Source organism: Erythrolamprus reginae, chromosome 2 (assembly GCF_031021105.1).
Source record: "Erythrolamprus reginae isolate rEryReg1 chromosome 2, rEryReg1.hap1, whole genome shotgun sequence".
NCBI lineage: Eukaryota > Metazoa > Chordata > Lepidosauria > Squamata > Dipsadidae > Erythrolamprus > Erythrolamprus reginae.
This window is the reverse complement of record NC_091951.1, coordinates 238,643,085-238,668,248: the sequence shown is the minus strand read 5'-3', so window position 1 is coordinate 238,668,248 and position 25,164 is coordinate 238,643,085. Positions and strand designations below refer to the sequence as shown.

The following is a 25,164-nucleotide window of genomic DNA, read 5'->3' as shown; positions in this document are numbered from 1 at the left end:
AGGTAAACTTCAATGAAGACAAAGATGAGGTCCTCTTGGTTTATTAGTCCTTGGCTGGTAAGATATGTGTGAGCAAAGAGCTTTTGTATTGCTTTTCTCAAGAAGGAATTAAAATGGTATAAATGTCTCATTGGTATTAAATATTTTGCAAAAGCTAAGTGGGCAGGGGAATAGCTGGAAAAAGATATGTTTCACCTAATGCAGATCTTATGGTGCGGTTTTAAAATTGACTTCTGCATATTTAACTGGCTTATGTTTCATATAGGCTAAACGGGGGTCTCCAGACTTGGCAACTTTAAGACTTGTGGACATCGGCTCCCAGAATTCTCCAGCCAGCATGGTTATGCTGGCTGGAGAATTCTGGAAGTTGAAGTCCACAAGTCTTAAAATTGCCAAGTTTGAAGACCTCTGGGCTAAAGTGACATATTTGTTCTAGAAGTTTTGGGCTTGGGATGGTTTCTTCTGTTATGTAAAAGATGTGTGGATTGATAATTGAAGATAGACAGTCCAGTACAAAGATTACAGATGATGGTTTTTACATAATGGATAATCCACAGTTAAGCATCTTATTCAGATTGAGAAGATACATAGCCAATTAGGGTCTTTTCGAGCTTGCTTATTTAAAGGCAAGAACAACGGGAGTCACCCATAGTCCTACAACAGCAAGAATTATTTGCAATGAATTCCAGAAGCTCCAATAAGATATCAAGGTAGGTTATTTTCAGAAAGTTTGTTTAGAAAATCTGTTTTCTTTTTACTTATTCGCTTATCTAAAATAAATGCCATGTTCCTTGTTAGTAGATATTGATGTGATCTTAAAGAGTTATCGCTTTATTGTGTCTATGAAACAGAGATCAGATAGATAAATGCCTAAAAGAGATTTGTTCTCTGTTTTATAGGTCTAGAACCAGGGGTGGGCTATGCCCAGATGGGGGGGAACGCAGTGGGGTAGCGAAAATGGAACTCCACCCCAGAGCATCCAATGTTTACTGAAAGATGTTGAAAGAAAATGTAGGGCATCCTGCATAAGCCACGCCCACAGTGTGGTAGTAAAAAATTTGGTAGCCCTTCACTGCAGAACATAGGTAACCCATGGAGGTTTTCAGCTATTCTGCATATAACAGAAGTGCCAAATCCTGTTAGGAAAGATCTTGCTAGCTTAAATTAGTTCACTCTAAGCAGATAAATATTGCAAACAAATTTAGGACTGCAGGACTGTGCAACAGGAAAAACTCTAGTTTTGGGAGAGCTGTGTGTGAATTCTCCCCTTTAAGAACATTGTCTCAGCAAAATATTAAAGAAACTGAGCTATTATGCAAAGAAAATTATTGTGCGTTGAGCTCAGAAGTGAGCTCAACTCATGATGATTTTATGAACACATGTAGGGGAGTTAAAGAAGTGGTTTTCTATTACTTTCTTCAAAGTTATCATATCTATATCTATCTATCTATCTATCTATCTATCTATCTATCTATCTATCTATCTATCTATCTATCTACCTCTATACAGTATGTCACATGTTTTTGATGAATTTGAAAATTAAGTGAGACTAGGATAGATCACTGGGACTTGAACTTGCAACCTTTGCCTTGTAAGGCAGAGAATTAACCTCTAGGCTACAGTATCCAATCCCTTCAGCTCTGTACCAGGGAAGGGTTACATGTTTTTTGTGTCGATTCATCCTGGTATATTGAAGGAACACCACAGCTCCTTTTTTGCCTCTCGGCCCAACCCAGGGCCATTTCCAAGGCAGTTAATTTATTCATAGCTGACAAACTATATTCTGCATGTGTCACATGTTTTTGCTGAATTTCAAAATTAAGGGAGACTAGGATATATCTATTTCGGCCTTATTTTGGCATCATCAGCTAGCCATACCTTCATTGGGACTTGAACTTGCAACCTTTGCCTTGTAAGGCAGAGAATTAACCTCTAGGCTACAGTATCCAATCCCTTCAGCTCTGTAACATAGTTTTGCTGATATTTATATATTACTCTCCCTTCATTTTCATTATCAGCAAAAAAAATATGTTATACTGTACTCATAGATTATAGTTGTCAGCTATAAAACTTTATCTGCCTTGGAATATGGCCCCTGGTAGAACCAAGAGGCAAAAAGGAAGCAGTACGCTCCCTCCCATAATTGAGTATACAAGGGTTAGCCTATAGGCCTTAAATTTCCTAGTAATCTCACATCCAGGTATTAATTAGTACTGAGCCTGCTTAGCTTTTTCAAGATTAGCTTAGGTCAGATAGGAGTTATTCTCTGCTGTTAATAAATTGTTAAGTAAGAAGCCACCATCTGTGATATCATCAGCTTCACCCTTCCTGAATGAACTTTTTAGACAACTGTTTCTTAACCTTGGGGACTTTAAGTTGTATATGCCCTACATGGCATCGGACCAGAATATCTCCGGGATCGTCTACTGCTGCACAAATCCCAGTGGCCGATAAGGTCCCACAGAGTTGGCCTTCTCCAGGTCCCGTGGACTAAACAATGTTGTCTGGCGGGCCCCAGGGGAAGAGCCTTCTCTGTGGCGGCCCCAGCCCTCTGGAACCAACTCCCCCCAGAGATCAGACCTGCCCCCACCCTCCTTGCCTTTTGTAAATTGCTCAAGACCCACCTATATTGCCAGGCATGGGGGAATTGAGACATCTCCCCCGGGCTTACATAGTTTATGTATGGTGTGCTTGTGTTGTATGATTTTTAAATGAAGGATTTTTTAATATTAGATTTGTTACATTGTATACTGTTGTTGTTACTGTTGTGAGCCGCCCCGAGTCTGCGGAGAGGGGCGGCATACAAATCTAATAAATAATAATAATAATAATAATAATAATAATAATAATAATAGTAATAATATACAAACTCCCAGAATTCTCCAGCCAGTATGCTGGCTAAGGAATGCTGGGAGTTGAAGTCCAGACATCTCAAAGATGAGAAACATTGGTATTATTTTGCAGCTTAAATATTTGCAAGGCTGGCAAGATGGAAATTCTGCTGGGAGTTATTGTAATACAATAACTGGTGGTAACATCTAAAGAATGAGATCACACGTTGTAGTTTACATAACAACTGAATGGAGACTTTACATTTCGCTTTCTGTAAAGTTTCAGTTGTTGGTGAACTGAAATCTCAATTGGAAAACTTTATCATTTGAAGCAACAGACAGTGTAAAGTAGGCTTTCAGCAGGGCAGGCTGTTTGAATTGTTACTTCACAACATCACACAACACAAGAAAAAGCACACATTTAGTTTTTGCAACCAGGAGGGTCAGAAACCAGATCTTGCTTAGAGATCAAGGTCAACCAAAGGACACTGCTATTCTAATTTCCAATAAACCATTGCAAAAAGTCAGAGGCAACCCCAAAAAAGTTACATAATACCATGTCTAATTTAAGGGAGGCCTCTTGAGAATCACTTATGAGAGAAAATCTCAAATGTTGATTGCAATATAGCACACTTTTTGATCTAAATTCAAAGTATGCTAACTAGTACAGTGATCCCTCGATTTTTGCGAGGGTTGCATTCCCAGACTGCCCGCGAAAGTCGAATTTCTGCAAAGTAGAGATGCGGAAGTAAAAACACAATTTTTGTCTATGGACAGCCAAAAACTACTCCCGCGCAACCTTTTCCAAGGCCACGCAAGGAGCCGGGCTTGAAGTTGGGGGCAGGGAGCGACGAAAGTGCGGAGGCCGGCAAAGATTGTTTTGAATGTCGGGCGCCCCCACCCCCCCAGCGCCTCCAGCCCCCTCGCCGCTACCCTCCGCCAGCCCAATCCGCTCCTCTCACTGGCTTTCTTGGGGCACGGGTCCTCCTGCAGCAGCGCTGGCGGCTACGGCTTCTCCTCCTCCTCATTTGGCCACTAGCCGCTCTGAGTGCTTTGAGAATGCCTGCCCCGTCCCTCTCGCAGTCCCTTAGCTGAGAGCGCTTTTGATTGAAGCAGAGAATGACAGGAAAGAGAGAGAAAGAGAGAGAGAAGTGACTCTTGGTGATGATGTATGACGTCATCGGGTGGGAAAAACCGTGGTATAGAAAAAAAACCAAGGAGTATTTTTTAATTAATATTTTTTGAAAAACCACGGTATAGCCATTTCGCAAAGTTTGAACCCGCGAAAATCGAGGGATCACTGTAGTTTGGGATGCACAGTGCTGATAATTTTGCAAGATGGCGCATTGGGTCAAGTGATCCCTCTCCGTCAGTTGGAAATGATGTTTAACAGGTCTTTTAAGAAACAGCCTTTTATCACTGTTTTATTTTAACTCTTGCGACAATGAATATCGATTAACAGTGAGTTTTAAAATCTCAGATGTCTTTTGAGTGAATAGGCTGTGAAGGTGTCGGAAACAACCACTTTGGAGAAAAGAACAGGTGATTTGGAAGCAGGTGCAAATTAATCAGATCCAGTGAAGACTGGCATCATTTGCTTTAGAAAGCCCAAGAGATAAATGACATCTGTGATCATAAGCAGATATTAACTGGGGAGATAATAACTTGCTGTCTTTTGCATTCAAGCAATTGTCTCTGCTGGTGTTTCAGCAACCATCAATCTCAACAATTGCAATTCTGGGATGGTAGACTGTGGCAGGTCTCTTTAGGAAAGCCAGGTTAGAAAAGACCTCGATGGATACAGCCATAAAATTATTCAAAAGAGGGAAATATGAGAGAGGGGATTGGCAATGGCAAAAATGGCTTCAACCACAACAACACAAGAGCACGCAACAGATTCAAACTTAATATTAACCACTCCAAACTTGACTGTAAAAAATATGACTTTAACAATCGAGTTGTCGAAGTGTGGAACTTATTACCGGACTCAATAGTGTCAACCCCTAACCCCCAACATGAGTAAATACGTACGTATATACGTAAGTAAGTAAGTAAGTAAGTAAGTAAGTAAGTAAGTAAGCAAGCAAGCAAGTAAATAAATATTTACCCTATCAGTGCCTATTTAAAGCACACATGGAAAGTTTGGGGGTGAAGTATTCTACCACAAGGGGAACTAAAGAAGTCTGAGGTAAGTTTAGGACAACCTATGACCTCACATTTCTTTGTTCTGTCGTTATAACCCCTCAAATCAATTTCATCATAGTTCTTGCAATCCAGTTGAGCTAAATATCTAGAAGTTCATAGCATACACCCCCTGAAAGTTGCTGCCAAGTTATAGTATTCAGTTTGGCTGGCCCAAGGGGGACATTAATATATGTCCCCCTTGGGCCAGCTAAATAAAGAGCCGGGGTGGCGCAGCAGGTAGAGTGCTGTACTGCAGACCACTGAAGCTGACTGTAGATCTGAAGGTCAGCAGTTCAAATCTCATCACCGGCTCAAGGTTGACTCAGCCTTCCATCCTTCCGAGGTGGGTAAAATGAGGACCCGGATTGTGGGGGCAATAGGCTGGCTCTGTTAAAAAAAAAAAGGGCTATTGCTAACATGTTGTAAGCCGCCCTGAGTCTAAAGAGAAGGGCGGCATAAAAATTGAATTAATAAATAAAATAAATTAATTAATATATACAAAGATAATTATTAATTAATAATTAATTTATCATATCCATTGAGCTAATATAGCCTTTCTTTAATTGGACATTTGTCCTTCTGAAAGTCACAATTTTAGTGCTGACTTTGTTTTTGTTTTTTGTTTTTTTTATTGTGGTTATCATCACAATAAGGGCAACCTTCCCAAAATGTTTTGAAAGTCTGAACTAGAGAGATTGCTTGGGGAGGGGACAGCAACAGGCAGGATGTGAAAGAACAAGGAGAGTCTTGGGGTGGAGTCAAGGGAGGAATCAGCCCTGAGTCCTTATGTTTCCACAAGCAGTCTAAGTCGAACCCCTCTTGAATTTCACTTAACTTTTATCTAGTGCTGATTAAGTGGCTGCTGACCATTAGTTGACTTCATTCTTGTGTATAGACATGAGCAATAAATCGGCTTAACTGAAAACTGGGACTCAGCATGTGTCTGAATTCTTTGCACCTGTCACAGGCCCAGCATTCTGTGACTGACTTCAACATTTAGAGATCTCTAAGGCTGATGCATTTTTTTCTTCCTATTGTTTATTAAAATTACAGTACTGTACATTGTTCAGAGGGAGTCAAAACATACTATTGAGTATGCTTTCTTATCACCCTTTGCTTATCCTTCATTACAATAAAAGTATATTTAAGCTTAAATAATAGCCTTTGCCTACAGAAGAAACCTCCTCCATAGCATCTAACTGCAAAATACAAAGGTCTAAAATTATGTAATTGTATCACAGCCAGAGATGGATGTAGTACAGTGGTTCTCAACCTGGGGGTCGGGACCCCTTTGGGGGTCAAATGATTGTTTCACAGGGGTTACCTAAGATCATGAGAAAAGACAAATTTCCCATGGTGTTAACAAGTAAAGCTTTTATTCTGGTGCTTTTTGACAATTTTTATAATCCGACCAATCAGGTGTTTACAGTGGGGGTGTCTCTTTGACTTTCCTGCCGATCAGCTTAAAGCTCTGTTGGGAGAATTGGTACTAGACTTATGGTTGGGGGTCACCACAACTTGAGGAACTGTATTAAGGGGCATTAGAAAGGTTGAGAACCACCAATGTAGTACATTACCACATTTTGATTTAAGGGGGGGGGAAGAGAGAACCCCACAGCTTCTGTTCCCTGATATAGTCTAAGATGGGCACTTTCTGCCACACATAATCATCTTCTACCACCTTGCAAATACAGTGGTACCTCATCTTACGAACGCCTCTTCTAACGAACTTTTCAAGATACGAACCCGGTGTTTAAGATTTTTTTGCCTCTTCTTCTGAACTATTTTCACCTTACGAATCCAAGCAGCTGCTGCTGGGATGAAGGGGTTTCTTTTCCCCCCCTTTTTTGAAGAAAGAAAAGGGAGGGGCGGCTTGGAGTAGGAAACATTTTGCAGAGAACAGCGTGCTTGCACAGGCACTGAAAGGGTGTCTTTTGAAGAAAGAAAAGGGAGGGGCGCCCCCCTTGCCTTTCTTTCTTCCCACTCACCCTTTAGCCTAGCCTTGCTTCTTCCACCCGCCCCCTTTAGCTGCTCCTCCCTGCCCTCTGTTCGCCTCCCTTCTAAATTTTGGGATTTTCCTGAAGGATTTGCACGCATTATTTGCTTTTACATTGATTCCTATGGGAAACATTGTTTCATCTTACAAACTTTTCACCTTACGAACCTCCTCCTGGAACCAATTAAGTTCGTATGATGAGGTACCACTGTATTTCATAAGAAATACAAGTCAGATTTTGGCACAGTAAAATCTAGGACAATTCTGCACATGGTGTTCCCACTGCTTGGGCTCCATCTCCTTTTGCTTTTGTGGGTCCATGATGGTGTTGCTGTTGTGGTACATGCTAAGATGCCGAGGGTCTGGTTTTCCATTGTAAATGCTGGAACTCTTTGAAGTTTGGGAGCAAACCATTCCTACCGGCAGGAACTTCAAACTCTTAAGTCAGGGGTGACTCAAGGCCCAGGAGCTGGATCCAGCCTGCAGGGTGCTTAGATCTGGCCCAGGAAACAGTGAAGGATCAGCTTGCAGTGCCTTTGCCAGTGGAAAACGGAGTTCAGGAGGGCTGCGGGCAGTGATGGGCTCCTACGGGAATGGTCAGGAACGCAGTTCCGGTAGCAAAATTTGGAGCTCCACCCCAGAGCACCCAATTTGCACTGAAAGATGTTGAAACAAAATGCATAAGCCACGGCCACAGTGTGGTAGTAAAAATTTTGGTGGCCCATCAGTGGCTCCGGGTAGCCCTCCCAAGCTCTGTTTCACTGGAAGAGAGTTGCAGAAGGCCATCGCAGCAGAAAACGGAGCTCAGGAGCCCATTTTTACTGGCAGAGTACTTGGGCCGCCACAGGCGACCCCGACATAAGTGACGTTGAGCTGGCCATACCCACTCTGGCCACGCCCACCCTGGCCATCCGAGGTCAAACACAACCCTGATGTGGCCCTCAATGAAACTGAGTTTGACACCTGTAGTAACTCTTCCCATTGCTTATAGAGCAGCATTTCTTAATCAGTGAGATATTCGGACTTTGACTCCCAGATTTCCTCAGCCAGCACAGTTAAAGAGCACATATCTGAGTGATGCTGAAACACTGCCAAAGAGATTTAGCTACAGTAGTAACATGACTGTGACCATTTGTCACTTTTTTAAAAATTGTGAAGAGCGAGATGGTTCTTCAACAACTCTCCTGCCTTTTATCAATTGAGGCGACCTTTTTAAAACAAAACAAAACAAAACACCAAACAAGCAAACAAAAGTGTGGTTTGGTGTTTGTCTTTTTAAAATGTTCTCCCAGTAGTCAACTGTAAGGTTCTTTAACTGGGTCATATGGGAAATCTCAGCATTTTGCAGTGGTCTGAGTTGAGAACAATTGTGATTTACAAACTCTTTCTAAGGATCTGTGACATTTATCAGAAGAGTGTTTACATGGAAGCTATTTCACCTCTTTTTCTCTATCTCCATCTCCATCTCTATCTATCCATCCACCAATCCATCCATCCATCATCTATATAAATCAATTTATCTATCTATCTATCTATCTATCTATCTATCTATCTATCTATCTATCTATCTATCTATCTATCTATCTATCTAGCTATCTATCTATCTAATCTATCTATCAAATCTATCTATCTATCTATCTATCAAATGTATCAATCAATCAATCTACCTACCTACCTACCTACCTACCTACGTGGAGTTAGGAACAATCTATCTCATTATTTGGCTTTTTCAGTAGCTTAGTGCTCACCTTGTTCTGTGGCCTGGCCTCAGATTCAACTCCAGTTTATCCACTTGTGAGCTTACCTCTAGGAATGTATGCCCTGAATTTGAACTCAAAGTAAGGGGAGAATCTTTGCTGTTGACTACTAACTAGAAGGGGAATACTGGTAACCAAATAAATAAAAATAAGACATTATGGTAGATATAGCTGGGGTGTTTTTTTAATCTGGGCTGCATTGTGTTGTTTTACAGAATGAAATATAATCACTACACCCTCCTGATGACCCTGATCTTCATGATTAATGATTGCATGGGACAGACTTCATGTATGGTGGACTCATTCACTGTGAAGGAAGACTTTGACCCCAAACGGGTAACTACGGACACTTTCTAATATCAAGGGCAAAGAGCACGTGGATTGAATTAAAGTCATTAGTTGAAGTTGAACTCTACCTAACTTTGTGCACATGAACCAAACATAGTTTATAAAATGTGTTTGTCTTACCAGAGTTAGAGTTTTGCTTTTCTTTTTTCTTTTTTTTAAATCTCCCCTTACTGTGCTCCTGGGAACCTTTTTGCAAGCCAATCTTATTCCTTTTTGTTTTATAGTTTTGGTTTAAGAGATGCGTATGATGTGCAGTATATGGCAGTGTTTCCCAACCTTGGCAACTTGAAGATATTTGGACTTCAACTCCCAGAATTTCCCAGCCAGCAAATGCTGGCTGGGGAATTCTGGGAGTTGGAGTCCAAATATCTTCAAGTTGCCAAGGTTGGGAAACACTGGTATATGGGATAGGGGGAATGGCCTACTGTGTCTGTTTCATTCCCCTGCCGTAGCTAACTTAAGAAGGTGAGTGATCACCAAGGCAGGTAAAGCAATGTAAAACCTCCTTCAAACCCAGCTCCATTCTTGATAATTTCATAGCAGTCAGGTCCATATTTGACATTATTATTATTATTATTATTATTATTATTATTATTATTATTATGATTTTTATGCCGCCCCTCTCCGGAGACTCGGAGCGGCTCACAACAGCAGAACACAGTACAAATCCAATAATTTAAAAAAAACCAATTAAAAACCCTTAATATAAAACAGTCATACATCTCAGACAAACCATGCATAAAACGGAGCGGCCTGGGGGAATCAATTTCCCCATGCCTGACAGCAGAGGTGGGTTTTAAGGAGTTTGCAGAAGGCAAGGAGGGTGGGGGCAATCTTGATCTCGGGGGGGGGAGTTGATTCCAGAGGGTCGGGGCTGCCACAGAGAAGGCTCTTCCCCTGGATCCCGCTAGATGACATTGTTTCGTCGACGGGACCTGGAGAAGGCCAACTCTGTGGGACCTAATCGGACGCTGGGATTCGTGCGGCAGAAGGTGGTCCCGGAAATAATATAATATAATACAATATAATATAATGTAATGTAATGTAATGTAGTGTAGTGTAGTGTAGTGTAATGTAATGTAATATAATATAATAAATATAATATAATATAGTAATGTAATGTAATGTAATGTAATGTAATAATATAATATAATATAATATAATATAATATAATATAATATAATAATATAATATGAAAGCAGTATCACATTGCTCTCTCTTGATTGTTTGGTTGTGTTGGGGTTTTTTTGAAAACTTTTCATTCATTCATTCATTCATTCATTCACTCTCACTCGCTCATTCACTAATTCACCCACTTCACTCTACTCCATTCCATTCCATTATGATTTTTGTGCTGCCCATCTCACCTAGAGACAACTATGGAGGGCACATCAAACAATAAATAATAATAATAATAATTTGCAATTAAAGGTTGGGGACGAAGGGAGTGTGATGCTCAGGGGGTGAGGTGGGAGTCTTCTCTTAGTCTGTCAAGTGTAATTCACCCTTGTTGGGGCCCCAGGCCAACTGGTGAGTCTTCCGGTCAGAAGGATGGGTGTGGAACTCACCTTGGGGGAGGATGTCCAATGTTTCAAAGGGCAGGAACCATGACCCAAAAGGCTCTTCTCCTGAATCCTATCAGTTAAAATTCCGTGACTGATGAGGTCCACAGCAAGACTTTTCCGCAGGCCAGAACTATTTAACTATTGGGGTGAGATGGTTCCTCAGTTAGCCTGGATCCAGATGGATTTCCCAGTCTATTCCTCACTCTTTATATTTTTTGGTGGTTCCTATTTAAGTTTTAAGTGTGCCTGACTCAATTTAATTTCCCAACCCAAAAAAGTGGCTGTCAACTCGGAGGCTCTTCCAGGCAGAACCAAAGAGGTGTGTGTGTCTGTGTGTCTGTGTGTGTGTACTTTGGGCCATTGAATCCAAAACACTGGGACAAAGTGTCTCACGTAGATAGATGACAGATTGGTTAAACTGTACCTCTCCAGTTCTTGCTGAGTTATACTCTCAGCAGCCCAAACTCATATGCCAGTCGTGAGGTATGATGGGAGACATAATTTAATAAATCTATAAGGGTACACATTTCCCAATTCAACCTCGGCTGTATGGCCTCCATTGAGGAAAACCAGAACTGTATTTCTTCAACAGTTTGGTTCTGTTATTAATTGGTCCTTTACATCAAGGATTTTCGTAATGTACAAATGAATGTGTCATCTTGCAAATAGCTACCTAGTATTGCCCTCGCAAGCTATAAAAGTGGTTATTATCTGTTCTGCCGGGCTCTCTGGTAGGAGCCTCCCGAAAATTCAAGGGTACAAATTTCACACACACACACACACACGTTTGAAAATACAAAACAATGTTCTTTATCACAAAATTCAAAATAAACTAAGCACTCTTTTTGTATTGCAAAGAGCACTCGTCCCAAAACAACCTGGTAGTCTGTACAATTTCCCTTAAGCAGTCATTAAGTACTTAGCTAGCAGCTGTGAAGAAACTTCACACCCCTTCTTCTTCCAACGAAATGAGACACACACACACGTTTCTCTGCTTTGGTTTCAAAGGCGTGTGTGTGTGTGAAATTTGTACCCTTGAATTTTCGGGAGGCTCATACCAGAGAGCCCGGCAGAACATGAGGTGGGAGTGGAATTTGGTCTCCTGGTTTCTAGCCGGGCACCTTAATCACTAGACCAAACTTCTAACTATTTAGCCAGATTTAGGAGATGGTTTCATTGTACCCAACAGTTAGATAAATTAAGAACATGTAGGCTATCAGTTTGCAAGAAGAGTTGTTATCTCTCCATCAGATCCAGTTACTTTAACCTGTAATCCAGAGGTGGGATTCAGCAGGTTCTGACCAATTCTGGAGAACCGGTAGTGGAAATTTTGAGTAGTTTGGAGAACTGGTAAATACTACCTCTGCCTGGCCCCTGCCGCCATCTATTCTCTGCCTCCCGAGTCCCAGCTGATTGGGAGGAAACGGGGATTCTGCAGTAATCTTCCTTTGGAGTGGAGATTTTACAATATCCTTCTCCTCCCATGCCCAGCAAGCCACCTTACACCCATGAAGCCATGCCCACAGAATCTGTAGTAAATTTTTTTGAATCCCACCACTGTATAGTTGTATCTTGTGCAGTGTTCATTGTGAAGATGATGATGATGATGATGATGATGATTATTATTATTATTAATTAGATTTGTATACCGCTCTTCTCCATAGACTCGGGGTGGCTCACAACAGTGATAAAAACAATACATGGTAACAAATCTAATAATTAAAATCTAAAATAACAGTTTTACATTAAAAAGTCTAAAAAGAAAAAAAAACCCCAATAGATAAAATAAATACACACAGTCATATCATGCACAGAATTACATAGGCAAGGGGGTTATGTCTCAGTTCCCCCAAGCCTGACGAAAGAGGTGGGTTTTAAGGAATTTACGAAAGGCAAGGAGGGTGGGGGCAGTCCTAATCTCTGGGGGGAGCTGATTCCAGAGGGTCGGAGCCGCCACAGAGAAGGCTCTTCCCCTAGTTTATTTATTTATTTATTCTATTTTTATGCCGCCCTTCTCCTTAGACTCAGGGCGGCTTACAACATGTTAGCAATAGCACTTTTGTAACAGAGCTAGGCTATTGCCCCCACAATCCGGGTCCTCATTTTACCCACCTTGGAAGGATGGAAGGCTGAGTCAACCTTGAGCCAAGGTTCCCACCAGACGACATTGTTTAGATGTATTCACCATCCTTGTAACCTTATCTATTTTTTTTTTGTATTTTAGTATGCAGGTAAATGGTATGCGCTAGCCAAGAAAGACCCAGAAGGATTGTTTCTACAGGATAATATCTCAGCTGAATACACCATTGAGGAGGATGGGACTATGACTGCGTCTTCCAAAGGCAGAATGAAGCTTTTTGGGTAAGCTGCAGCTGCATACGAGTAACTAGTGTTTCTGTGTATCATTAGGAACTGGTTCGTTTTATGCAATTACATTTTTGTGATCAAATTGCCCAGGGACTATGATGTGGAAAGCCTTGGCTCATATAGCCAGGGTTCACTGAATAAAATTGAGTTTTTAGAAATGTAAAAATCACAGTGACCTGTTTCACCCAGCACGATTTGGCCAAGCAATAGCAATAACAATGTATGTATGAGTGATTCTTTAAATTGGGGTTTTTTAGATTATTTTTAATATTAGATTTGTTTACATTGTCTTTTTATATTGTTGTTAGCCGCCCCGAGTCTTCGGAGAGGGGCGGCATACAAATCAAATCAAATCAAATCAATCAATCAATCAATCAATCAATAGAACTTAGATTTATATACTATTTCACAGTGCTTTACAGCCTCTCTAAGTGCTTTACAGAGTCAGTATATATTGCCCCCAACAATCTGGGTCCTCATTTTACCAACCTCAGAAGGATAGAAGGCTGAGTCAACCTTGAGCTGGTGAGACTCAAACTGCCCAACTGCTGGCAGCGGGCGGTCAGCAGAAGTAGCCTGCAATACCGCATTCTAACCACCGCACCACCGCAGTTCCTAGGTGAAGCAACCTATGTCATTATTTATTTATTTATTCATCCATCATATTCTTATCCTGCAATGGGAATGGCTTTCCTGTTTTTCACCTGGTGCCTTAACCACGTGATATGTGAATTCAGGCATTGTGAAGACTGTAAATAAGTAAAATGTCACACCAACACTCCGCAGTCTGCATTGGTTGCCGATCAGTTTCCGGTCACAATTCAAAGTGTTGGTTATGACCTATAAAGCCCTTCATGGCATCAGACCAGAATATCTACGGGACCGTCTTCTGCCGCACGAATCCCAGAGACCAGTTAGGTCCCACAGAGTTGGCCTTCTATGGGTCCCGTCAACTAAACAATGTTGTTTGGCGGGACCCAGGGGAAGAGCCTTCTCTGTGGTGGCCCCGACCCTCTGGAATCAGCTCCCCCCCAGAAATCATAATTGCCCCCACCCTCCTTGCCTTTTGTAAGCTCTTCAAAACCCACCTCTGTCATCAGGCATGGGGGAATTGAGATATTCATTCCCCCCAGGCCTATACAATTTATGCATGGTATATTTGTGTGTACGTTTGGTTTTTAATAAGGGTTTTTAGTTATTTTAAATATTAGATTTCTTATATGTTGTTTTATTACTGTTGTTAGCCGCCCCGAGTCTACGGAGAGGGGCGGCATACAAATCTAATAAATGAATGAATGAATGAATGAATGAATAAATAAATAAATAAATAAAATGAGGTCTGGCAGATGATTTGGTTATCAAAATCTTAAACTGCAGAGTTAGCCATCAAAACCTTTGGGAATTGTAATCCAGAGGGTACCAAGCTGCCATTGCTAAAAATTACACCATATGTTTAGATTGTCTAGCAGTGATTAGTGTGTGCCAATTCAGTTGTCTGTTGTCACTAATATAGGTAGTCCTTGACATACAACAGTTCATTTAAGTGACCATTCAAAGTTAAAACGATGCTGAAAAAAGTGACTCATGAACCATTTTTCACACTCATAATTAAAATACAAATGCTTGGCAATTGACTCATGCGGTTCCAGTATCCAGGAGTTGTATGCAACTTTCTTGCAAGCCAATGGGGAGGCTAGATTCATTTAACAACCTCATGACTAACAACTGCAGTGATTCATTTCAGTGCTTCCTGAATTTGTAACAAACCAGAAAAATCACACATTGACTTAGGTTTCTGCATCATACCAAGCCACAAAAATCCCAAGTTTAAAAGTGCAAATGTAGACTCTAGGTTTGTTGTACATGTTGCATTGAACAAAAAGGAAGAACTAATTCAGAGCAGCTGCGAGGCAAGAAGATTGCACTTGGCATGACATGCTATGGCTTTGAGCAATCATCTTAATTGTTCTGCCGGGCGCTATGGTATGAGTCTCCCAAAAATTCAAGGGTACAAATTTCAGACACACACACACTTGAAAGTTTGAAAACAATGTTCTTTATCACAAAAATTAAAAAGAAACAAAGCACTCTTTTTGTTTTGCAAAGAGCACTCGTCCCAAAACAACCTGGTAGTCTGTACAATCCCTTTAATCAGTCTTTAAGTACTTAGCTAGCAGCTGTGAAGAAACATCACAAAGTGAAACACACACACTTTGCTCTGCTTTGGTTTCAAAGTCGTGAAAAATCAACAAAGTCCGGAAACAGCAAGGCACAGTCCTGAAGAACAACGATCAGATAATCTTCCACAACGGCCAACCCAACCCGCTGCTATTTATATCAGCAGCTCTAATTACTGGAGCCCCACCCAAACACAGGTGGCCTCTCTTATCTCCTGTAATATTTCTGCAATTGGTCCCTTCTATGCATAATTCTACGCGTGCGTGGGTCTAATACATCCTCATCCGAATCAACCAAAGATAATGGAGATTGGCTTCCTGGGCTGTGTGCCAAGCCCCCCTCTTCCAAGTCACCCCCACCTTCTTCTTCATCCGAGGAAACTGCACTCCCTGACACTGTCGGCAATAAAACAGGCCTATGACATGTTGATGTCCCCCTGCATCCATCCTTCTTGGGGCAGGAGCTGGGCCAGAGCCAACCACAACACTAATAAACCAGTATTTTGAAATCGCAGCACGTTTAAGATGTGTGGACTTCAATTCCCAGGATTCTCCAACCAGTATACTGTATATTTACTGTAATAAACAGTATAGGGCTGAAATTGGAACAAGATATATTATAATCAGCAAAGTATATTTCAGGCAAAAGACCTACCTATGTCGCCAGGCTTAGGGCAATTAGACCTTGTCCCTCTGACCAATAAATGTAATTTATGGTGTGATTGGACTGTCTGATTGCATATTACACTAGGGCTTTTAGTTGTATTTTAAATTATTAGATTTGTGCTACATGCTTATGTTTGTATCTATTCGGTGAGCTGTCCCGAGTCTTTGGAGAAGGGCGGCATACAGATCTAATAAATAAATAAATAAATAAATGAATAAATAAACAAACAAACAAACAAACAAATAAATAAATAATAGAGCAAAATGTCGGTTACATAGTAAAAATGAAAAATTAATCTCAATCTTTTTCTGTTTTAGATTCTGGATGGTCTGTGCTGATATGGCTGCTCAATATTCAGTGCCCGACCCAACCACACCAGCCAAGATGTTCATGAATTACCAAGGCCTGGCAAGCTATTTGTCAAGTGGAGGTCAGTTCCCCCACCCTATCCACGAGAGCAACATCATTTTCCTACATCTATTAAAAAAATATTAAAACTTTTAAAAGCAAAGTTAAAAACTAACACAAACTAATCTAAAGTAAGGAAGAAAAAAGGGGATAGGAAAGAGAAATTTAACAGTGAAAGAAAGAAAAAGAAAAATAGAAAACAAAATACTGTACCAAGGAGCTGTTTCCAATTTTCTTTACCATAGCTATTGGTACAATTATAAGTTTACTTATTTCTCTTCTTTCTGCAATCTAACATGCCTAATCGTCAAATTATGTATATCATTTCTCTGCTAGAAAGAGACATTATCATCTTGATAATGGAGTAAATGTATGATACATTGATTGCATTGTATGCCACTGATCTATCTTTAATGACTAGTATTCCATCTTCTGGTAGAGAATTCCATAGTTCAATTAGGTGTCGCATAGAAGAAAATGATAAGTTCTGAATCTTTAACTAGTTTCATTAGATGACTCCAGAATGAGAGGGGAAGAGACACTTCTATTTACTTTCATCATGTTGTGCATAATTTTAGGCATCTCTACTTTCAAGCCATTATGTATGTTGTGCATAATTTTAGGCATCTCTACTTTTCTAGTAAGTTTATGGCCAAGGATGTACAGTGTTCCCTCGATTTTCACGGGTTCGAACTTCGCAAAAAGTCTATACCAAAGTTTTTCAAAAATATTAATTAAAAAATACTTCGTGTTTTTTTTTACCCTATATCACATATTTCCCCGCCCGATGATGTCACATGTCATCACCAAACTTTTGTCCGCCTGTAATAAATATTTTTTTAATAAACTTTAATAAATAAACAGTTAGTAATAATCTAAATGGTTGCTAAGGGAATTGGAAATTGCAATTTAGGGGTTTAAGGTGTTAAGGGAAGGCTTGTGATACTGTTCATAGCCAAAATAGTGTATTTACTTCCGCATCTCTACTTCGCGGAAATTCGACTTTCGCAGGCAGTCTCGGAACGCATCCCCCGCGAAAATTGAGGGAACACTGTATAGGAAAAACTGTGGTATGTGTCATATCCATGTAATACTAGTGCAGGGGTGGGCAATTAATTTTGCCATGGGGCCGCATGAGAAATTGGGATAGTTTTAGAGGGCTGGACTAATATAATTAACTCAGTTCTACCCAATACTGTTAGGGGATTTTTTTCGGCGCTGACCACTCTAAAGATCCAGACCCTGGCCTGACCTAAACACCCAGACCCACTGTACAGACCCCTAATTGTTTGCTTTACGGTAACACAGTGCACCACAGTCACTGCGCTGGACTGTTTGCGTGGTTTCTGTGCTCAGCTGCTCTCGGTAGGGAGTGGGGTTCGCTCCACTGCGAGGATGAAAGAGCTCACTGCGTCTGCTGGGATTCCTCCAGTTCCTGCTTTCCTCATAATTCATCAGGAAAGCAGGAACTGGAGGAGTCCCGGCAGACGCAGTGAGCTCTTTCATCCTCGCACTGGAGCAGGCCCCGACCTCCGCGGACCGGTCACAGATAACAGGCGGGCCAGTCACAGACAACGGGCAGGCCAGATCCGGCCCGCAGGCCACCCCTTGCCCAGGTCTGTACTAGAGTGATGGTGAACCTTTTTTCCTTAGGTGCCAAAAGCATGTGTGTGTCCACTATTGCACTATACCCAGATCCATAATTCTATGCCCTCCATGTGCCCCACCCACTGTGCATGCACATATAACTCCTCCCTACTCCTCTGTTTCCCAACTTCCGGTGGGCCCAGTAGGTCCGTTTTTCACCCTCCTCAGGCTTCAGTGGCTTCCCTGGAGCCTGGGGAGAGTGAAAACACCTACATCATCTCCCTGGAGGCTGCAAACGCTCTCTCAGAGCCTCTGCGAGAGCTGAAAATCAGCTGGCCGGTACTGAAGCTGAGCTAGCATGCTGGCAGAAATAGCTCCATATACCACCTGTGGCACGTGTGCCATAGGTTCTCCATCACAACCCTAGATATATCAGAATACTGTAGTCTGAAATTTATTTATTTTTATTTATTTATTTTGTCCAATACACAACACATATTGAAGAGGATAGACATGAAGTATTATATATAAAGAAAAGATATAAAAGTAGAGAAGATATATGAAAGGAAGAAAAGATATATGATATATGAGATAAGGAGAGACAATTGGACAGGGGACGAAAGGCAGGCTAGTGCACTTATGTACGCCTCTTACTGACCTCTTAGGAACCTGGAGAGGTCAATCGTGGATAGTCTAAGGGAGAAATGTTGGGGGTTAGGCACCACTGAGTCCGGTAATGAGTTCCACGCTTTGACAACTCGATTGCTAAAGTCATATTTTTTACAGTCAAGCTTGGAGCGATTAATATTAAGTTTGAATTTGTTGTGTGCTCTTGTGTTGTTGCGGTTGAAGCTGAAGTAGTCATTGACAGGCAGGACATTGCAGCATATGATTTTGTGGGCAATACTTAGATTGTGTTTTAGGTGTCGTAGTTCTAAGCTTTCTAGACCTAGGGTTGATAGTCTGCTTTCGTAATGGTGCTTAAAATCCAAAATTATGTCCATTTGGAATTCCAAAGTGCTTTTGCAACTGGACTATTTTTTCCTTGAGGAAGAACATTTTTAATCACTGAGGTTCTTCTTCCTCAAGCCCAAAATAGTCCAGTTACCTTTTGAAGAAGCACTTTTGAGGCAGCTATGACCTTGGTGCCTGAGAATCTCCACAGATGTATAGCCATTTGAGTATTTGTAGTCTTTCTGGCATTAACCTAGTCCTTAGTATGCATATCCCACCATCTATTGTTGATTATATGACTCACTGTTTTATTAAAAAATATTCAAGATGGCTTCAGTGGGAATGAAAATTATGTCCCAATTCTAAAAAAATTCCAATTCCTTCCTGTAATGCCAGTAGAACATTCTAAAATAAATTCAGTTTAAATGCTAAGCAAAGTCACACAATGCACTAAGAATGAAACTTTGTGATGAGGCAGCTCAAATTAAACTAATTCCAAACTTTGGCAATTTTAAGACATGTGTAGACTTTAATTCCCCAAATTCCCCAGCTAGATGGAGAATTCTGGAAGTTGAAATCCATACATCTTAAAGTTGTCAATGTTAGAAAACCCTGTTTAGTGTGTATTTCAAATGGTGGGCATCATGACTTGAAAAACATCTTACTAATGGTGGAAAATCTACATTGTTATATTTTCTGGCAAGAAAAATTATGTCACCCTACTTCTTTTTCCTCTCTCCTTTGTGCTGCTTTCTATCTTTGTTAAAAAATATGAGCAACAGTTTGAAGACATTAATATATTAATCCCTCAAATGAAAAATCTGGCTGATCAGCAGTTCTTTGTCTTTTCAAGGTCTACACCATATACCAGGAGTATCAAACTCAAGGCCTATAGATCTGGTCTGCAGAAGTGCTTAGATCTGCCTTGCAGGGCTGACCTGGAAACAGCAATGGACTGGCCCAAAGTACCTCTGCCAGCAAAAATAGAGGTCGGGAGGGCTGCGTGTGGCCTATCCGTTTTCAGCTGTGACAGCCTCCTGCAGCCCTCTGTCAGTGAAAATGGAACTCAGCAGGATTGGCCTCCCAGGGTCGGTTTTTCTGGCAAGGGACTACAGGAGACCCTCACAGCTGAAAACAGAGCCCATGAGGACTGTGTGTGGGCTGCAGGATGTTGAACTGGCCTATTCTGACCTAGGCGTTCTCAAACCACCAAGTAGACTCCTTGTCCCGGGAAAAATCCCTTTTTATTATGAATTCTATTCATTCACATCCAAGTCTTTCAAGGGTAAATTTACAGTCACAGACCTTATCTGGCTTGGAAAACTGCCAGGTTGATATCTTCAGAACTTGGCAAGGAGTCTTTCAGAGTCATGAACCAATTAAGCAAACTAATTGTCCCCTGCAAACCCCTATCCCCTTTCACTCCTTTCATTCCATATGGGAGGGGCCATTCATTGTCCACCTGTGGCCTTACTCCCAGGTCGATCCTTGTTTCTTAGCTGTCTTCTTCATCTGGCAGCTCTGCCCATGTGCACATTGGGAACAGGCTCCAGCTGTTTGTCTGCCTCACCGATGTCTGACTACAAAGGCTGATAGCTTTCAGACTGCATTGGTCCCATCTCTGCCACCAACACAGAGCACTTGTCAGAGCCTACCCCAGACTCCAGGATTGGCCCATGTTCCTCCCCAACCTCCTCACTGTTCGAATCTGCTGCCAGCTCTGCTGGCTGCTAGTGGACAACAACATGGCCATGTCCACTCTGGCTGTGCCCACTCTGTCCCTCAAGGTCAAACACAACCCTGATATGACCCTCAATGAAATCAAGTTTGATACCCCTGCCCTACACTCTCAGGAAAGTTCTTCTAAGTTCTGATTTTGTGTGTGTGAACAAAAACCATTCAGGAAGGGCACAGAGTCCATGAATTAATACTGATCCTTCCCTTTCTTACGCAATCAATAGTTATCAGAACTCAGACGGGTCCTGTCGACAAAACAATGCCGTCTGGCGAGACCCAGGGGAAGAGCCTTCTCTGTGGCGGCCCCGACCCTCTGGAATCAACTCCCCTCCCAGAGATTAGGACTGCCCCCACCCTCCTTGCCTTTCGCAAACTCCTAAAAACCCATCTTTGTCCCCAGGCATGGGGAAATTGATTCCCCTCGGCCGCTCTGTTTTATGTATGGTTTGTTTTGGTTGTATGATTGTTTTTAATCAAGGGTTTTTAACTGTTTTGCTTTTTTTTTTAAATCATCGGATTTGTATTTTGTATTCCTTTTGTGAGCTGCTCTGAGTCTTCGGAGAGGGGCGGCATACAAATAGAATAAAGTAAAGTAAAGTAAAGTAAAGTAAAGTAATGTAAAGTAAAGTAAAGTAAAAAGTAAAGTAAAGTAAACTAAAGTAAAATAAAGTAAAATAAAATAATAAAATAAATAAAATAAAATAATAAAATAAATAAAATAAAATAAATAAATAATGTACACTGAATTTTGTATTCCAGGTGATAATTACTGGGTGATTGACACAGATTATGATAACTATGCCATCACTTATGCCTGCCGCACTCTGAAGGAGGATGGGTCCTGTGATGATGGCTATTCCCTTATTTTCTCCCGCAATCCTCGGGGCCTTCCCCCTGCCATCCAGAAAATTGTGCAGCAGAAACAGGAGGAAATCTGCATGTCTGGCCTGTTCCAGCCTGTGCTACAGTCAGGTATGTAGAAAGGCCCAATGGCTCCAGTCATGAATTTGACTTCTTTGGGGCAACAGGAGGCACTGGTCTATCAGAAAACAAAAAAATGGTATTGTCTATGACAGTGTTTCCCAACCCTGGCAACTTGAAGATATTTGGACTTCAACTCCCAGAATTCCCCAGCCAGCGGATGCTGGCTGGGGAATTCTGGGAATTGAAGTCCAAATATCTTCAAGTTGTCAAGGTTGGGAAACACTGGTCTATGAAAAGGAAGAATGTGGGAAGAATGTTTCAGTTTAGGCCAGTGATGGTGAACCTTTTTTGGGTTGCGTGCCAAAAGGGTGCTAGCCCACACCCATTCCCCCCATGTATGCGCACCCCCGTGCTGCTCCTGCACGTGCACACAATCTACCCCCTCCCCACACATGCACATAGGCCTTACTGAAGCCTGGGATGGTGAAAAAACAGCCAAACAGGTAAACCAGAAGTTTGGAAAAACGGACTTCCGGTTTGCCCGTTGTGCTGTTTTCCACACTCTGGAGGCTTCAGGGAAGCTTCCTGAAATCCCAGAGTGCAAAAAACAGCACAATGAGCAAACCGGAAGTCCGTTTTTCCAAACTTCCGGTTTGCCTGCTGGGTGGTTTTTGTACTTTGGGGTTTCAGGGAAACTTCCCTGAAGCCTCCGGAGGGCGAAGCAACCTTCCCTAAGGCCAAAAATCAGCTGGCCAGCATGCACATGCACGCTGGGACTGACAGGGCAACACCTCGCGTACCCTCCAATATGGCTCTGTTTGCCACTTGTAGCACACGTGCCATAGGTTCGCCATCATGGGTCTAGGCCAGGGGTATGCAAAGTTGGCTCTTCTATGACATGTGGACTTCAACTCCCAGAATTCCTGAGCTAGCATGATTGGGCTCAGGAATTCTGGGATTTGAAGCCCACACATCATAGAAGAGCCAACTTTGCCTACCCCTGGTCTAGGCAATTCTATCCTGGCCTCGGATTCTAAGACCATGAGAATTCCTAGTGCATGATCAATACAATTCAGGATAGTGATCTGGTTAATACATTGCAGCCAACAATGTTAGCACTGATAACTTTACTTGGTTGGGTGCAACAACCTAGCTTAGAGAGCAACAAGAACCTTCATAATATAGTTTATTAGTTTGGCTCGGCATGTTGCGTGAACCATAATAAACCATAGGATCTAAGAAATTGTGGTTTAATAAACTACAGCATGATGATATAGTCAAGGTCTCCAACTACAGATGATAAAAATGCTTCTGGGAAGATTACATACAGAAAGCCTCCCACCTTTAGTTCAACTGAGATTATGAATTTTTTAAAAAGCCGTTTCAAGCTTGAGATTGCGGTCATCTTTTCTAGGAATGAATCTCTTAAATAAAACTAAATCTGCCTCAGAATTAAAGTTGTACTGTTGCCAGTTAATTTTATGGCCTGAACCAGCTGTAGTATTTATTGATTTCCCTTTAGATAAAAAGGAATGTAAAAAAAATGCCTGGTGGAATTGCCATATATAGAAATAAGTAAATAAGTGATCTGAGCAACCTTTTGTTACACTACAGGCACTAAAAGGTGTTTATTTTGTTTGTCTTCACAGGGGCTTGTTAAACCAAAACTCCTCCAGTCCAGAGATGGGTAAAAGGCCTCACGTTGACATCTCAAACACATTCCTCACAAATTCTTTGAATCGTTTTATTTTTTCAAAGTACATTTAAGTTCTGATATCTAGTATTTAGATTTTTGAAAGAAAACTGCCTCATGGGTACAGCACATTACTTCTCAAACTCTTGCATAAACTGATGCATCAGTTTAAAAACTAGACCTTTTTCAATTATCTTTTAAATTTAATTTAACCTTTCTTGGGCAATATACATCTGGTATGGCACTGAATCCTTCAGCAAAAGATACAGGCCTTATGAATGTAGTTTTCCTTCTGGAACCTTTCTCAAAATCCTATGCCAAGTTTCCCCTCTCCTGCATTAACTTATTAATTTAAATAGAGAAGCATCAGGTATTCACAAGATGTTTATGGAGATTCTCTGTCATCTAAGTTATGGTTGTTCCAAAGGTGCTTTCTTTTCAAAAGGCAACTGGTTTCATTTTTTAACAAAACAAGGAAGTCCAGCTGCCTTTTGAAAACACCTTTAGGTTATATACAAGAATTATGTATGGAAGGACAAACTATTTGAAAGTTGCAGTTCACAGAATACTTAACCTAGATATTGCAAAGGGAGGCTTTCTATGCAGCCTCTGCTATTCTTTATGTAGTTCCATCCAAAATGGACATTCTCCAATATGCTGTTGCCAGCATCTGCTAGAGATATAGAATTGAGGAAGCTTTTCACTAAAGATCCCACAGATCATCCACGGTTATCTGCTTACCAAGGAAAAGGAACAGTGTGACTTTCTTGTTTGAGTGTTTTATTCAATGAATAGAAGTTTTCTTGAGCAACTGGTGATTCAATCCTGGCTTCAGCATTACTCCTTACTGAGTTTAGGAAATTATCTGGTAGGGTGGCTCATCCCAAATATCTCAGTAGGATTTGGAAATTAAGCTCCATGAAGGAAACATAGAAACATAGAAGACTGACGGCAGAAAAAGACCTCATGGTCCATCTAGTCTGCCCTTATACTATTTTCTGTATTTTATCTTAGGATGGATATATGTTTATCCCAGGCATGTTTAAATTCAGTGACTGTGGATTTACCAACTACGTCTGCTGGAAGTTTGTTCCAAGGATCTACTACTCTTTCAGTAAAATAATATTTTCTCATGTTGCTTTTGATCTTTCCCCCAACTAACTTCAGATTGTGTCCCCTTGTTCTTATGTTCACTTTCTTCTTCCTCACTCTTACAACTGTGGATTCACCAACCATGTCTGCTGGAAGTTTGTTCCAAGGATCTACTATTTCAGTAAAATAATGAGACATTTATTGTATAAGTTTGAACTATCGAGGCTTTTGTTTTTGGATGTTGGTCAAAAGGGGCATTGCATCCATTCATTAGTTCATTTTTAAAGATCCTTAAAAGTATATTTCCCTGTTACCATTTCTAAGTCCCTCATTTGTTCACCTATCAACCATTTTACCTTCTACATATACGGGGCATAGTTTATGGATGATGTCAGAGCACATCTTATTTAGATTTCACAGTTCCTCCTTCTCTTTATTTCTTGGAACATTTTCTTCCTATTGTTATAGTGTCTTGGAAGAACGGACAAAGCATGGTCGCAAGAATTGTCTTTATAATGCTGCAATGTAATTTATAACTACTGTATGTAAGAATGAGCATTGGTATGAATAAGGATAAGAATCCATTTGAATGAATAAACCTCATTACGAACCTTTCTTGTCAACTTTTCTTGTTGCTCAGTCACTAAGTCATATGTGGCTCTTCGCTATCCCATTGACCATAGCACACCATCTCCCCTCCATCCTCCAGTGACTCCCCAAGTCTGCCCAGATTCACGTCAGTCGCACCATCTAAATGTCTTTTCCCACATTCTGCCTAAAATTGCAAATGTAGCTTCAGGAGACATTTTAAAAGTGGGAGGTCTTAAGCAGGTGGAAGGTTTTAAGCATAAAACTTACCAAGAAAGACTTCATGAAC

At 41.1% G+C, this 25,164-nt stretch overlaps 1 protein-coding gene across 1 annotated transcript; it reads left to right on the top strand.

Annotated features, from left to right (window-relative positions):
• Positions 1 to 678: 678 nt before the first annotated feature.
• On the top strand, positions 679 to 23,957 carry LOC139159545 (purpurin-like). The gene is made up of 6 exons (XM_070736853.1): positions 679 to 710; positions 8,984 to 9,104; positions 12,906 to 13,042; positions 16,210 to 16,322; positions 21,338 to 21,550; positions 23,863 to 23,957. The coding sequence occupies exons 1-6, from the start codon at positions 679 to 681 to the stop codon at positions 23,955 to 23,957; spliced, it is 711 nt and encodes a 236-aa protein (XP_070592954.1).
• Positions 23,958 to 25,164: the final 1,207 nt, after the last annotated feature.